We start from the raw sequence: 16383 nt of genomic DNA on the forward strand, positions 1-16383 counted from the left end.
AACAGGGAATCCAGGAAGTTGTGGAAAGAGATGGCCAGCAGACAGACAGGATGCAATACATGAAAGGAATTTTTTTTTAAGTAAGCTTATATTGGATTGTCAAAAATAACTATTGTTTGTATTATTGTTACAATTGCTGCTGATATAAAATGAAACAATATGCTGTGACCAAAGATTTTCATAAATTTATAATTGTCCAGCATTTGGTAGGTCCACATTAACCGCAGTGACTGCAGTATAAAGTTTACAGGGCTTAGCTAAGCTATCAGCGTATATACAGTCCTGGCCAAAAATATTGGCACTCCTGCATTTCTGTCAGATAATGAACCACTTCACCCAGAAAAATGTTGTAATTACAAATATTCAGGCATTCTCATGTTTATTTCTTTTGTTTACATTGAGATGACACAAAGTAGAGAAACAAAAGGCCAAATCTAAAACATTCCATGCAAAACCCCAAAGATGGACTGGACAAAATTATTGGCACCCTCAATTTAATATTTGGTAGCACACCCCTTGGAAAATATAACTGAAATCAGTTGTTTCCTATAATCATCAGTGAGTTTCTTAAACCTATCTACTGGAATTTTGGACCACTCTTCTTTCACCAACTGCTCCAGGTCCCTCAGATTGGAAGGGTTCCTTTTCCCAACTGCTGTTTTGAGATCTCTCCACAGGCATTTTATGAGATTGAGATCTGGGCTCATTGCTGGCCAGTTCAGTGCTCTCAGCGCTTTGTGCTTTTTGACATGTGCTTTGGGTCATTGTCTTACTGTAGGACCCATGGCCTCTGACGGAGACCCAACTTTCTGACACTGGGCTCTACATTGCACCCCCAGAATTCTTTGGTAGTCTTCAGATTTCATAATGCCATGCACACGGTCAATACATCCAGTGCCTGAAACAGCAAAGCAACCCCAAGACATCAGTGAAGCTCCACCATGTTTGACTGTAGGGACTGTATTCTTTTCTTTAAAGGCTTCATTTCTTTTTCTGAAAACAGCAGAAAGATGGGCTTTACCAAAAACCTGTAATTTTGTTGTGTCTGTCCACAGCACATTCTCCCAAAAAGATTTTGGATTCCTCAGGAATGTTTTGGCAAACTCCAATCTGGCTTATTTATTTTTCTGTGTCAGAAGTGGGGTCCTCCTGGGTCCCCACTGCATCCCTTTTCATTCAGATGGTGACGTATAGTGTGAGCTGACACAGTTGTACCCTGTGCCTGAAGGTCAGCTTGAGTTTGTCTGGAAGTTGATCAAGGTTCTTTATCCACCATTCGAGCAATTCTTGGTTGCAATCTTTGATCAAGTGTTTCTCTTTTGTCCATGTCCAGGGGATTAATTGCAATGCTATAGGCTGTAAACTTCTTGACAATGTTGCACACAATGGACACAGGAATATTAAGATCTGTTAATTGATATAAGTGAGTTTAATTACAAATTACAGGAGCATCACAAACTTGGAATGTAATTATTTCTTAAAATTTTGAGAAGGTGCCAATCATTTTGTCCAGTCCATTTTTGGGGTTTTGTGTGGAATGTGTCAGATTTGGCTTTTTGTTTCTCCACTTTTTTCTGTCATACCAATACAAACAAAAGAAATAAACATGAGATTTCCTAAATATTTGCAATAGCAACAATTTTCTTGGCGAAGTGGTGCATTATCTGACAGAAATGCAGGGGTGCCAATATTTTTGGCCAACACTGTATACAAGCTTATTTAGCCATGAGTTGCTAAAAACAAATTCTAGAGACACTAGCACATACAGCTGAATTCCAATTTGGGTAATTAAAGTTAAAATTGCTAAAAAAAAACCAAACAAAACAAAACTATAGCTTCTATATTTATCTCCAGCCAGCACTGTTCCCTGTAGACTCACCAACTCAAGGGTCCAGTACTGCCTGTCTTCTGGATTGAATGACACTCACCATCATTCAACTTCCTTCCTGTGACACCAGGGTGTCATTGCTCTGCCCCGGCCTGGACTCACAGGAGTGTGCTGAGAGAGGGCCACTTTCAGGCCTTGAGTGCTTGTTCAGTTCTGAGATAGCATAGACATTTTCAGTTAATGGCTCTGGAGAATGTACTTCATGTTGCAGTAATCGGCACCCTGATTGTGATAAAGTACCCTCAAATTAGCAAATGATACCATACTACTTTGAGAAAGGTAGGGTAAAACCTTGTAAAGGTCCACTTACACTCTTTTGCTTTTTTATTGAATAATCTGAAAGCATTGAAAAACCTTTTCCAATTACAACTTGGATTCCCCCTAATTTTGGACACAGTAATTCTTACTTCTCCAGGACAGGAAATCTCTCCTAAAGGGGCACTGAAAGCACAAAAACACCTGAAACTGGTTTTTATACTTGACAATTCTCAGGGCACTCTGGTCCAGTCATGTGATTAGCTCCCAGCTCCGGCTTCAGGAGAGTGGAGGGATAGTGGACAATGGATGCCCCATAGTATGTCTGTGGGTGACCCCACTGTCCAGGCATTGCAGCTGGCCACTGAGGAGATCACATGACCAGACTGGAGTATGCTGAGAATAGGTAAGTATAGACATCTTTCCCCTACAGACTAGTTAGTATAGACTTTAGAAGGGGGTGAGAAAAGATTTAAGACTAGATAGGTTTCCTGGACCTCCACTTAAATTATTCTGTTTCTATTCAAAAATACAAAACTTACTTTTGTTAACATCCACTGATGGAAAGGAGGAAAGTCTGTTGATGTTAAAGTGACACTTAATGATGTCCTCATTTTCTAGAAATAATACTTTTTGGCCCTGTAATCTGTTTTCATAAAATTATTTCTCACTGTGTCTTTTTGTATTATTCTCTGTGCACTACTGGACCTCTTTCTTCTTACTTCAGTTCGCTTAGAGCGAGCATTGCACATTACTTGTGGTCGTGTGTACTGATCTATGCACACTACATATTGTCCATAGTAAACAGTCCCTAGTTCTTCTTGGGAGGGAGCAATACAGGCTGGCTATGTTCCTGCATATGTGGGGACCTATGGTAAAAGAATATAGCCACCCTCTAACAGGAAGTGGGATCACAGTGGCAAAAAAGAAATTTGGAGGAGGATGAGAGCAATAAAAGGTACATTTTGAGTTAAAGAGGAACTTCAGGTGTTGTATTTTTTTAAGTCAGCAGCTACAAAATACTGTAGTGGCTGACTATTAAAAATAAGGTAATTACCAGTGACTGGAGTCCAGTTTTGTCTTCCAGCATCCTGTTCTTCTTACCACTGTGGGTCCCCAGGGATGTCATTTTGGATACAGGAGTCGGTTGTGGCTTCCCAAGGGGCCCCCCACTGCTCATGCACAAGCTCACGGTGCTCTGTAAATGATCCTGCAGCCTCCTGGGTATGGTACATGCAGGAGGGGGCAGGGCAAGAAGTGCCATATTTGCCTAGGCAAGGATTGCAGAAGTGGGAGCGGGTTCCAATTAAATATCGGGTACTCCCCCTCCTAAAAAAAAAAAAAAAAGCTGTATTTCAGTTGCAGGTTAAACTTAAATTGAGTGTCACTTTTATCAATGCTGTAGGAGGAATACTTTTGGATCAAAGTGGAACTGCTTTTTAATAGGAACTGCTACAAACACCACAGCCTTTGGATAAACAAAGATGATTGATTATCAGAAATATTCATATCTGAGCGAAACGATGCAAAGACAAATCTTGTATCTCACTGGCTGCAAGATCTATAACCTCTGATGTACATTGTAGACATCTTTATGTATTTGCCCTACAGGTCCGGCTCTGCCATTGGTAGTGTGTACTAGCTAGGAAAGGAACAGAGTACAAGAAACTTTAGAGGAATTAATGAGACCAAATGAACTTTGTATGGGGATCATATCTTGTGTACTTAAATGTGCTTCTTCTTCACGTTGCAGGAGGGAGATTCACTTGGGGCAATGGAGAAAGTGTGCAGACAGCTGACTTACCACCTCAGCCCTCACTCACAGTGGAGACGTCAAGGTATCGTGAAGCGAAAGCCGCAGGCCTGGTGAGTCACCCTTTCAGAAACACAGCAAACCTTGACAGCTCATAGACCTGAACTTGATTTGGGGGATCGGCAAGTGTCTTCATTGAACAAGATGCTTGTTTCTTCTCCCTCCTGCAGTCCTCCCTGCTTGTTTTGTGTACAGATGACCTGTTTTGAAAGCCCAGGGCTTTTACGTGACCCAGATATTTAAACTAACCTATATCAGCATTTCCTCTTCTCTGTGCAGGTTTCACTCCTGTGTGCGTATGGTAGTTGGTTCCTTTCCGTTTTATTATTGCCCTTAACCTTCCTAAGTGAACCATTGTCCTGCATTTCTATGTCATCAAGTGTGATTTTTTTTCCTTAACTAATGTCACAAAACATATTCACAGTTTTTAATTCATTCTGTTGACATAACTTCAGAGGATGAAAGGGAAAAAAAATTAAGTCTGGAAGCTTTGTTCTCACCAGTGTCACAGAATATTCAATTGTTTGTAATGTAGAACTGTCACTTTGTGACATGCATAATGCTGCAACAAAGCAGGCAAGGGAATGCCAATAAGGATCTGAGATGAATCAGATTTGTGGATTCTGTCTTCACATTCTAATTCTTCAATCTCTATACTGTGAGTTGGCAGTGGGTCAGTGATTTACTAAAGTAAACCGGAAGGTAAATAAAGATGAAGTGAAGTGAAAACTGGACCTGATGCGCTATATCTTAGGGTGTGGTAAAACTAACCTTTCCTACATAGCCAGGTTGAAAAAAGACACAAGTCCATCTAGTGCAACCAATAGAAAAAATAAACAGAAAACCTTGATATACTATACCCACAGTTGATCCAAAGGAAGGCAAAAAACCCTATAAAGAATGAACCACATAGTTCCAGCAGAGGTAAAACATTTCCTTCTTGATCCCAAGAAGGCAAAGAAAAAGTCCCTGATCAACAATCCCTAGTGTTATCACCTATAAATATTAATATCCACTGAGGAAAGCATGCATCTTTTTTTCAAACGATGTACAGAACTGGCCAGAAATAGTTTGAGGGAGTCTGTTCCACAATATCACACCTCTTACTATGAAGAAGCCTTCCCGTAGAAATTCTCTTTCCATAGGTAAAATCTCTTTTCCTCTAGATATATAGCATGCCCTCTTTTCTGTAATGACCTCAAAGTGTTCACTCAAACATTCTTCATGTGTTAAAAAAATAAAATAAAAATCCACTCACTTCACCTCACTGTACACTTCAGGGTCAGTCCTCACTTCATCTCATTTCATATCATACTTTAGTACATGAGTTCTTAGTCTTTTACAATTACAGAACCTCAAGGAATTTCCTGAATATGTCTCCGTATCCACATCATCATCAATCCTATCAGGAACCAGCATGACTTCAAAATATGACAGTAGTTTGGCTTTACTTTGGTTTAAAAATGCAGAGAATCCTCTTAATTATTTTCTTTTGAGAGATCCAGTGCCATACCCCCATCATTTGTTTTTTTTAATACCAAGGGGTATGGATACCCTTTTAAGAACCCCTGCTTTAGTAAGTAAGGCACATTGTATTCTTCTTTCTATAAAGCATTATCCTTAGATTTCTGTTGATATCCCACCTTCTTTTCATTTGTAGTTTATTCTACCAGTCTCTGGATATATTAAAGCTGAACACCATGGAAACCAACAATCCTCCCTTTCAGAGGGGTGCCCCCACACTGTAAGGGTCAAATGCTCACTTAGGTAACAGAAAAAGCTGTTTTACTTACTCAATCTTCCGCTCTTGCAGGCTATCTCCCTGCTGCTCCCCTGTAGCTCCCACTGGTTGCAGGTTCTTTGACATCATCTCTGACATCAAGTACAATGCAGGGCAGAGGATTTTTCCTTTCACTGGAGATAGTCTTTAAGGATTTTTGCATACACAATGTAACTTGTTTGTTGTGTGCACGATATGGTTATTCCTTCGTGTTGTGTTTTTATCTTCTGCCTTTAAAGTAGAACTATAGGTAAAACTTTTTTTCCATTTTGGATAGAGCAAGGAAAGTTATAACCCATGTCAGATTTTTTTCCGCAATATGTGTCCCATTGCAGAGATTTCTCTTCACTTCCTGTCCCATAGCCAAACAGGAAGTGAGAGGAAATCCCTGAAAATTAACGGAATTCCTTGGGGACCAGGTCACCTGTCTCCAGGATTAGTTTCCCAATTTGAAGATTTCCCCTCTATATTGTTTCTGGGGACAACCCAAAATGTGGGGTTTTTTTCACTTGCTTTTTTAATGTTAATGGTAAACAGGACAAACAGCGAGGGCAATTCTCCTTAACGGGGCTCAGACCGCAGTAAAACCTGACAGGCGTTCTAATCTCTCTCTCTACTCTATCCAGAACTGAAAAAAAAATGTTGCCTTTAGTTATATTTTAACCCTGATGCCTGTCTTACTCAGATTTTTGTTTCTTTTTTGGGGGGCTGTGAGATTCTATCCTTTGTGCTATGTCTTTCTTATTTTTCACTATAATTTATACCTTCTTTCCTCCTCCTTGTGAATCTAGCCCATTTACCTTCAGTACATTTTTGCTGTTACCTTGTGTTTAATAGAATTGCTTTTTAAATCTGTATGTTAGCTTCATCATACCGTGTACCTCGAGCCTGTATTCAGTGTTTATTATTATGTGTCTCAGGTATTTGTTATTCTTTTCTTTATCACTCTTCTGCTTCAACCAATCTTACACCTATGGCTTCTCCTGCCTGTGTTTTATTACTTGATTATGGCACCCATATTCACCTAGGCATACCAGGAAAAATGCATAATGTGTCATCAGCAAACCATCTGTACCAGGGGCAGACTTACCATTCAGTCACTTGGGCACTGCTCGAGGGCCCGGGGTTAGTAGGGGGCCCCATAAACTGCCCCGGTACAATTTTATAGGCTTTTTTGGGTATGCTTTGAGTGTGGGCAAGGACACAGGGGCCCCATGATCCCCTATTGCCTGGGGGCCCCATGAGTTGTTAGTCCACCCCTGATTTGTACTGAAACGGTAAATTCATTTTTGTAGAGAAAAAATATAGCTAAATAAATAAATAAAAAAGCATATTCAATTGCTACATAAGCCATGTAGCAATTTAATATTATTAAAAGTTGCTTTTCAATTCACAGTGCTTTAATTTTCTGTAAAATTCAATGCAAAATGGCAAACAGAGGTACTCTGTACATAGTGTCCAGAACATCTCTAAAGTGAAATTTCCTGCTTACAGTTGCAAGAAAAAGTATGTGAACCCCTTGGGATTACGTGGAGTTTTGCATGAATTGGGCATAAATTGTGCTCTGAACGTCATCTAAGTAACAATAGAAGAACACAGTCTGCTGAACACAATACTACACAAACATTAGATGTTGCCATGGTTTAATTGCACATAACATGTAAACATTCACAGTGCAGGGAGGAAAAAGTATGTGAACCTTTGGACTTAATAACTGGTTGACCCTCCTTTGGCAGCAATAACCTCAACCAAACGTTTCCTTTAGTTGCAGATCAGACCTGCACAACGATCTGGAGTCATTTTTGACCACTCCTCTTCTCAAAACTGTTTCAGTGTAGCAATATTCTTGGGATGTCTGGTGTGAATCGCTCTCTTAAGGTCATGCCACAGCATTTCAATCGGGTTGAGGTCAGGACTCTGACTGGGCCACTCCAGAAGGCGTATTCTGTGCTGTTGCAGCCATTGTTTTGTTGAATTACTTGTATGCTTTGGGTCATTGTCCTGTTGCATCACCCATCCTCTGCGGAGCTTCAGTTGGCGGACAGATGGTCGTACGTTTTCCTGCAAAATGTCTTGATAAACTCTGGAATTCATTTTCCCATCAATGACAACAATCCGTCCAGGCCCTGAGGCAGCAAAGCAGCCCCAAACCATGATGCTTCCTCCGCCATGTTTTACAGTGGGGATGAGGTTTTGATGTTGGGGTGCTGTGCCTTTTTTTCTCCACACATAGTGTTGTGTGTTCTTCCCAAACAACTCAATCTTGGTTTCATCTGTCCACAGTATATTTTGCCAGTAGTGCTGTGGAACATCCAGGTGCTCTTTTGCAAACTTCAAACGTGCTGCAATATTCTTTTTGGACAGCAATGGCTTCCTCCGTGGTGTCCTCCCATGTACTCCATTCTTGTTTAATGTTTTCCTTATTGTAAATGTGTCAACACAAATGCTAGCATGTGCCAGAGATTTCTGTAGGTGTTTAGCTGACACTCTGGGATTCTTCTTTACCTCATGCAGCATTCTGCGCTGTGCTCTTGCAGTCATTTTTACAGGACGACCACGCCTAGGGAGAGTAGCAACAGTGCTAAACTTTCTCCATTTGTAGACAGTCTGTCTTACCGTGGACACATGAACATCAAGGCTTTTGGAGATACTTTTGTAACCCTTTCCAGCTTCATGCAAGTCAACAATTCTTGATCGTAGGTCTTCTGAGAGCTCTTTTCTGCGAGGCATGGTTAACATCAGACAGTGCTTCTTGAAACCAGTAAACCCAAAACAGGTGTGTGTTTTTTAAGGCAGGACAGCTGTCAGCAACACATCCAATATCATCACACTGATTGGAGTCAAGGTTGGCTCACTCCTTGCTCCAATTAGCTCTGGGAGAAGTCATTAAGCTAGGGCCTCACATACTTTTTCCTCCCTGCACTGTGAATGTTTACATGTTATGTGCAATTAAACCATGGCAACATCTAATGTTTGTGTAGTATTATGTTCAGCAGACTGTGTTCTTCTATTGTTGTGACTTATATGACGTTCAGAGCACATTTTATGCCCAATTCATGCAAAACTCCACGTAATCCCAAGGGGTTCACATACTTTTTCTTGCAACTGTATGTAATGAACTCACTGATTTGCCAAGTGTTTCCTGAAGGTGAAGCCTGAATTTTTAAGAATCAGCTGTTCCCTAGGCTTTTGGGACCATAAATGGCCTCTTCCATAAGGAGTAGCTCAATACAGTCATCTCCTAGCAATATTTTGTGTTTTGTTGCTGTTGAAGAAGGCACTAATCATACATCCCTAAATAATACCTTCTTAAGATCCTTACATATATAGTGTTGGAGATAAGATCTAATGTTATGACTGTTGGGGAAAGTTTTCTGAGCATTAGGCATTCTTTTAAATAATGATATGAATATCTGGTCTTAACTATGGCTCTTTTAGGAACAAGAGCTTGCTGAGGTCATAAAAATGTAGCACTCTCCCCTGAAGGGACTGCTGAGTATATGCCCAGATCTCCCTTACTAGCACAGAGGCTGCCTGTCTCAGACAAAGTTCCAAGCACACTGACAACACAGATTCAGTGTAAGGGATGTCTTTTTGTGAATTGTATTGTAGAAATTTAAAAAGGAGGGATTTTGGGGTTTAGGATACTCCAAAATATAAAACATCAATAGGAGGACAAGCTTCTTAGCACATTTCCTGCAGCAGTAGTCTTGACTATAGGTAATAGGAAATGGTTGGTAACTTTAGGTCTCTATAAGAGCAGACCCAGTGCATACAGTAACTCTTGGCAATCGCTTACCTCTAGCAGCATCCATACCTGACAGTCCCAAAACCAGGTCTTATGATGTCCTAGGAGCTGTCTGCCACCCAACGTTCACATGATCTTTTCAGTGGGGGAGATAAAAGATCCTTCTTCAGACCAGACTCCAAAATTACATCCTCCAGCAAAAATCCTTTTAGTGTATCTTCTCCAGGCCCCTTAGCCCATGCGCTGAGACCCAAACGGCATCTCCAGTACACAGGCTGGATCCCAGGGCAGCAGCCCCAGGACAAGAACACTCTGAGCAGGCCTCCTTTACATTTATCACCTCTCCAGCCACCTTCTGGGCACCCCTTCTAAGGGCTTGACTGGAGACTGATAAAAATGTGTAAATCAGTGGTTGATCCTCTATTCTATTTTCTGAAAGCTTTCTCTAGAAGCAGCCAGGACCAATCAACCAGTGACCTTGGGGAGACCTTTACTAAACAGAGCGCTAGAAAAACATTTCTGGGTCTGTAGTCAGGTGCCAAGACTGCCCTCCATGATTCTTTAACTTGAACTGTTAACTAAGTTGACATTCTCATTCTGGTCCCTGATACCAGCTTGTCTAACTACTCTGGCTCTTGTTTAATGATGGTATCTTTGGAATTTACCAAACCATTATTTACCAGATTATCAGAATGGATGATAGTGATTAAAATCCACCTATATTGTAGAAGATGATTATTTGGAATCAATGAAACCTCTTAATCAATATTAAGTTGTGGGTGCTAGATTCCCGATTAATTCAAATAAAAATATCTGTTGGTTATCACAATCAAAGACCATGAATAATAGGCACATCTAAAGGTATCATTGGAAACATGAATTCAACATGAGAATGAGAGTTAACCTTTTCATAAATAGGCAGATGTCCCCCCAAGAATGATAGGCAGGGGGGAGTACCCTTTATCATTGCCCAGATTAGGGTAGGTTTCGAAAGTTTATAGTCCAGCTTTGCCTTTCCATTTCTAGGTAACTGAAAAGCTTTTTTGACTGAAATGGGAAGTGTTTACCCTTCCCTGTCCTCTTTTTCTGCAGCATTTTAAGTGCTACTAAATTACAGGTTAGGTATAAATGCTAACATTTCTCTGCTGTCAGTGTAATGTTCTTTGTTTTTGTTCTGTACTGAAGTGAGTTTGAATCTTTGAATCACAGGATTATGTAGCAAGTGCTAAACAGCAGTATATTGTGCTCTAGAAAAAGAAAGGTGCTGATAATGTTACTGACTTCAATGCAAATTTGTGTCCTATTGACTCCAATGCAAAATTGCCCCCTATTGATTTCAATGGAAAACCGCATCCTATGACTCCAGTGCAAAATCGCGTCCCATTGACTCCAATGTAAAAACGCCCCCCCATTGACTCCAATTTAAAACTGCGTACTGTTGACTCTAATAGAAAATCGTGGCCCATTGACTTTAAAGTAAATACACCCCCTGTTGACTTCAATGCAAATTCGCGGCCCATTGACTCCAATGCAAAATTGCGTCTAGTGAAGCACCAACATAACGGCTGCCTAAATCTATAGACCGAAAATAGGGCTATCAGCATTTTGCTGATAGAAAAAAAGGTGCCAATGATGTCTTCAATGCAAAATTGCACTCTTATGACTCCAATACAAAATCATGTCCCATTGACTCCAATGTACAAGCACCCCCTATTGACTTCAATGCAAAACAGTGTCCTGTGCACTCCAATGCAAAATTGCATTCTATTGACTCCAATGTAAAAACACTCCCTATTGACTTCAATGCAAAATCGCATTCTACTGACTCCAATGAAAAAATTGCTTCCCATTGACTCCAATGCAAAATTGCATCCCATTTACTCCAGTGCAAAGATGCCCCCCTTTTGCTACAATGCAAAATTGCAGCCCATTGACTCCAATGCAAAAACACTCCCTATTGACTTTAATGCAAAAACACCTCTAATTCAGTTTTTTCATTTTATTTATATTTCATTTTATTTTATGTCCAATTTTTGTGTGTTATGTTCATTAAACGTTATTTTACATTATTAGATTGTATATTTTAAATTCATATGCATTTAAATTCATGTCATTAATTAAAAAGTCGAATATAATACAATAATATATAAAAAATATTTAAAAACAAAAAATCTGTCCATTTTGGTTTGGCTTTTGACTAAGTGCATCCAGAATTTCGGGTTCGTTCCAGAATTTCAGTGCACCACTAGTGCTTTCTTACAGCAACCGGGCATGATGTGGGACACTAACTGTAGCAAGAGTTAGTCTTAGAAACCAGAGTCACATGACAAGGGGTAGCAACAGTTAGTCTTAGAACCCAGAGTCACATGACAAAGGGCTCAAAATAGAAGTCCAATGCATGGTTTATAGCAAAATAAGAAATAGTGATCATGTTTAAGAAGTTTAATCATGCTTCCAAATATGTCAATGTAAAGCTGGTATAAGAAGGTAGCCACTGGGAAAGTAAACGTATGCAATTTGTGATTAATTGTAGCTTCCTAATGAAAAAGAACTTTGTTCAAATGCTTTTCTACCAGCATATAATCTATTTTGCTAATACGTACTGGTGGTTTGATAATGTCAAAATTAACAAGTTGAATGTTGTCTGATCCTAGAGTGCCCCATTGCTCTTTGTCACCAACTTCTTGCCACAGACCTTCCTGCAGTCTCTGCCTTCTCTAACAGGTGATTGTGCAGTTAGGTCATGAATCTTGTGATCAATAGACATGGAGGCAAGCAGTAAAATGCTGACCTCTAGATGAAATGACACCTACTAGATCTTTCCCTGCACTACATCCCATCAATAGCAATGATATTACCTTCTCACAAGTCAGTTATTTTATTATTCTCTTTTATAGAGAGTTCATCAGCAATAACACAACATTATCATTTTTCCTTGTAATGACTCAATTGGAATATTTGGTGTGAAGGTCTCATAGCTGGGACCTCCAAGAAGTATAGAAATATGGGGACAGCAATTGCTGACCTTCTTCTACCTAGCTGCTTGGTTGCCTTTGGCTTCAGTGCTTTCTGAATCATGGCATTCCAGATCTGCACACTTGTTCTGGTCTGTAGCCAGTGGGTCAGCAGGAAACAAGCATGTTCTGAAAGACATCAGCAATGGTAGCCCCTGCCGTCTGTCATACTTTTACCAAGATCGTAGACTTGTGGTGGTATTGCAAGTAAAACTTTGTCTTTTTTAACAGAACAGGCCTCAAAAAAGATGTTATGGAGGGCTTTTGTTTCTGTGACTCCCTCCCCTTCATTCACAAACCTCAATGTATTTCTGACAGTCTGGCATGCCTCTTCATCTTTGTAGGTGTTAATTAAATTTCCATGTTGAAATTGAATGTCCCTATACATAGGCAGTATCAGACATCATCTGCGTTTATAGAAGGCAAGATCTAGTGAACCTGGAACACTACTGAGATTGTGACTTCACTCTATTTTCCTTTGATAATTGCTTTTCTAATTACTTCTTGTCCTCTTTTTTTTAGAATGTAAGGGAAAGTCAAACAACTTCCAGCGTTAGTCATTTCAAGAGTAATTGCAGTCTCCTATAAATATATGTACGAAACTGGGGCTCTGTTAGTCAACAAGATAAACGTGGTCTAACTAACACATCAAGTTATGCCCCCTACTTCTCACAAACATTCAGTATATGTTGTGCATGAACAGATGACATAGATAAGGTTACTGAAAAATCTGCAATGAATGAGTTCAGTGTGCAAGCTGTTAATATATTATAGGCATGATATAAAAGAGGCTTGTAGTTCCTAATGCATTTAAAATTGTATTTTAATCTACTATTTTTCATATGTACGGTTATAATTGTGATAGGTGACAGAATTCACTTCTCAAAGCATTATCATACAGTTTAAGGCTGGCATTCAAGATTTGTAAAGCCTGGACAAGCATATAATGGTTGACTCATTGTAGTTCACAAGGATTATTGTATTAATGCAAGGATAATTTATACAAGATTTGTTTTCCTTTTAATTTATTTTAATTGGTATTTGTTCCTCCTTTATTGCCATCAAGTACAGACATTTTTATTCTCATGATTAGGGATCATACAGAAGCTGGTTGAATTAGGTTAATTATGCCCCAATGAGGTGCTTCTGGCAGTGACCCCTACATTATGACAAAGAAGGTCAACTGTGGAATGAAACATGATAAAGGGGTTGATCAAGGTTGCACAGAGGCAAACTGGCTGTAACTCCAGTTTAAACCACAGTTATAGAAGCCAGTCATTTTATTAGTGTTAGACTCTTGACAATGTTTTATAACAGTACTGGTTATCTGTAAGCATGTAGAATACTATGCCACATTATTATTGTCGATCGTACAGCACTGGACACAGACTTCCTTAAAATCTATACAACTGGGTTTTATGCAACTACCATCAGGTGATAAGACACTGCCAAAAACGGAAAGGCTGCAGGGGCACCCTCCAAAATAACCCCTCACACTCTCAGCTAGCCTCAGATTTTTTTTCTAGTGTCCTTTGGTGATGACCCTCTTCTGTCTACTGAACAGAGCCTACCCTCTCCTATGGAGGGTTCTCTTTCCCTCTCCCTCTCTGGATTATTATATTCCAAGATTATTCTTCTGTCAACCAGGTGCACCATAGCCACTGTGGCCTTTCATGCAGCTACTGGATTGGTTGACTCTGACAGGGACATGGGGAACTGTGCACAGACTCCAACTTATAATGTTGCTTTGTAGTTTGTTTTTTGCCCTCCTCTTTGCAGAACCAAGTACCCACTCCCAATGATGTGATAGTAACATAATCTTTAAATAAGAACTTAAAAAAATGCGTTAGGGCTCTATTGGATGGTAATAAACATAGCAGCTAGCAATAACACATACTATATAGCATAATAAACATCCCATAGCAATAATGCAGCACTAACACTAGCACTGAACTGTTGTTTTGTGGAGTAACATAATCCTGCCTAAAGAAACACTACAGTGCTACCCTAACAAAAAAAAATAAGTATATACAAAAAAAATTCCATTAAAAAAGTGTAAAGGGTAGCTCAAAACCCAGAAATGCCATGTGGGGTAGCAAGGTAAATTCAGAATTTGGCAGTTGCTTCAGTGTTGTTTAGTAGCCCCTATACAGCTTAGCTGACCCCCAATCAGTGGAAATAGTACAGAGAATCCTGCCAACATGTTGGCGAGCTGGTACATGCGTATTCTAATTGCCACATGTTCAGAATACATCATGTGCAAAAAAGTTGGTGAAATAACTATGTCTGTGGGGTCTTATAAAAATTGGTCACAACTGCCACTGTTCATAAACTCCCAAAAACTTAACAAAACCAGCTAAGACCTTCCCAGTCCAAGTGCTTGTTTACCAGAGAACTGCAGCCGGTTCTGTATGAAGACTGGCTGCACCCAGAGAAGATCTTTCTTCTCCTAAACATTTTTACCAATACTATTCTACTGTTCCTACTTCCTATTTTTTCTCATCCCATTTCTTGACTTAAAGGCATTATAAACCTTCCTACCTGAACCTTTTGTTTTACACCTACATAAGATGTGCATTGAACATGTATTTTCATGGTGTCATATGTTGCTCTGTATGCACAACCTATATTAGAGTAAATCTCTACATTTCTTTGTCAGAAGTTTCTGTTTCTGTTCAAACATGAGACATTTGGCATGACACCCCACTAGGTAATGCATGACCTCTGTCAGTAGTATGCGAATTGACATTTTAAATGAAAAATAATACTGTATATCCCACAATCCCTGGGTTTCTCTAATTAGCAATCTCATTATCACTCCAACATTTGTGATGCAACACAGAGGAAATGGAAAGGCAAGCAATGGACATAGAACAAGAAGTTGCCTATCCCTTTGGTAAATAGGGACAGGCTAGCTGCAGCAATACATGCATATAAAGGAATCGATCAGCCATGACACTACAAACTGCTGCCATAACATGTGAGCCCAGTATTACAAGGTTAGGCACTTATTACACTAATGCATATTTAAAATAACAAAAATTTTAAAAGTGTACAATGCCTTTAACAAGACCTTCACAGCCCCCATTATCAACCCAGTAGGTAAGATGTTAGAGGTCTTCTTTAAGGCTGTCTTTGCCTTGGCTGCTTTGCCATGAAACCCACAGTTGTTTCTATGACAGTTTGTCAGACCATTGATGTCTGGACCAAATGTATGGTCTTCAATTCCAGCTCCAATCTTATGGATCCCTTTGTCTACAGACAGTTGGACTTTTTGCACACAGCCTTATGCTACTGCGCAAACAGCTTCGTGGATACACTTTGCCAAATTTCCAGGTTAAGCCTCTTCTTTGCACTTATGCGCAGAGTTCTCAGGCTTAACAGCGTGTGTTCCGCAGAGATACTCAAGTTCCTGGCAGACACTGTGTGGATCCTTCTGGACCATCCAGACCTCGACTTCCAGTGGGCCAGTGTTCCATCTTTCTTCTGGGTTACTGGCTTTAACAACATGGCTGAGGGACAGGGGCCTTTCAAATTCAGTCATCCTTACCCTCTTAAGGGCTAGGAAGTCGACTTCTTTTAAAGTCTATCATGGCCCTGGAGGGCCAACTTTTCTTGGTGTGAATTGGGGAACTTTCATTCTACAAAGTAATACATGTAATGTATTCTGTCCTTCCTCCAGTCTGATCTAGACCAACAATTAGCTTTGAGTACCACTAATCATGGCCTTGGCCATTCTGTTTTTGAGAATTGTCTAGTGGCCTTTTGTTCAGGAAGTAGCTCACTATTCCCCTGTGCATTCCTCAGTGACCTATGGAATTTCAGCCTGGTTCTCTTGGCTCTTCCGAAGACACCCTTGTCTAACCCTACCTGTGTAAGGTGGCT

The 16383-nt window shown here is 39.9% G+C and overlaps 1 protein-coding gene across 1 annotated transcript in view; it reads left to right on the forward strand.

Annotated features, from left to right (window-relative positions):
* The window catches only part of LRRC75A (leucine rich repeat containing 75A), a 458606-nt gene that overhangs the window by 283776 nt on the left and 158447 nt on the right, over positions 1 to 16383 (forward strand). Inside the window, exon 3 of the mRNA XM_089683806.1 lies at positions 3897 to 4009. Coding sequence (XP_089539932.1) covers positions 3897 to 4009 — 113 coding nt within the window. The remainder of the gene's footprint in view (positions 1 to 3896; positions 4010 to 16383) is intronic.

Source organism: Staurois parvus, unplaced genomic scaffold (genome assembly GCF_062004578.1).
Source record: "Staurois parvus isolate SC_StPar_1 unplaced genomic scaffold, SC_StPar_1.0 ptg000321l, whole genome shotgun sequence".
Lineage (NCBI taxonomy): Eukaryota > Metazoa > Chordata > Amphibia > Anura > Ranidae > Staurois > Staurois parvus.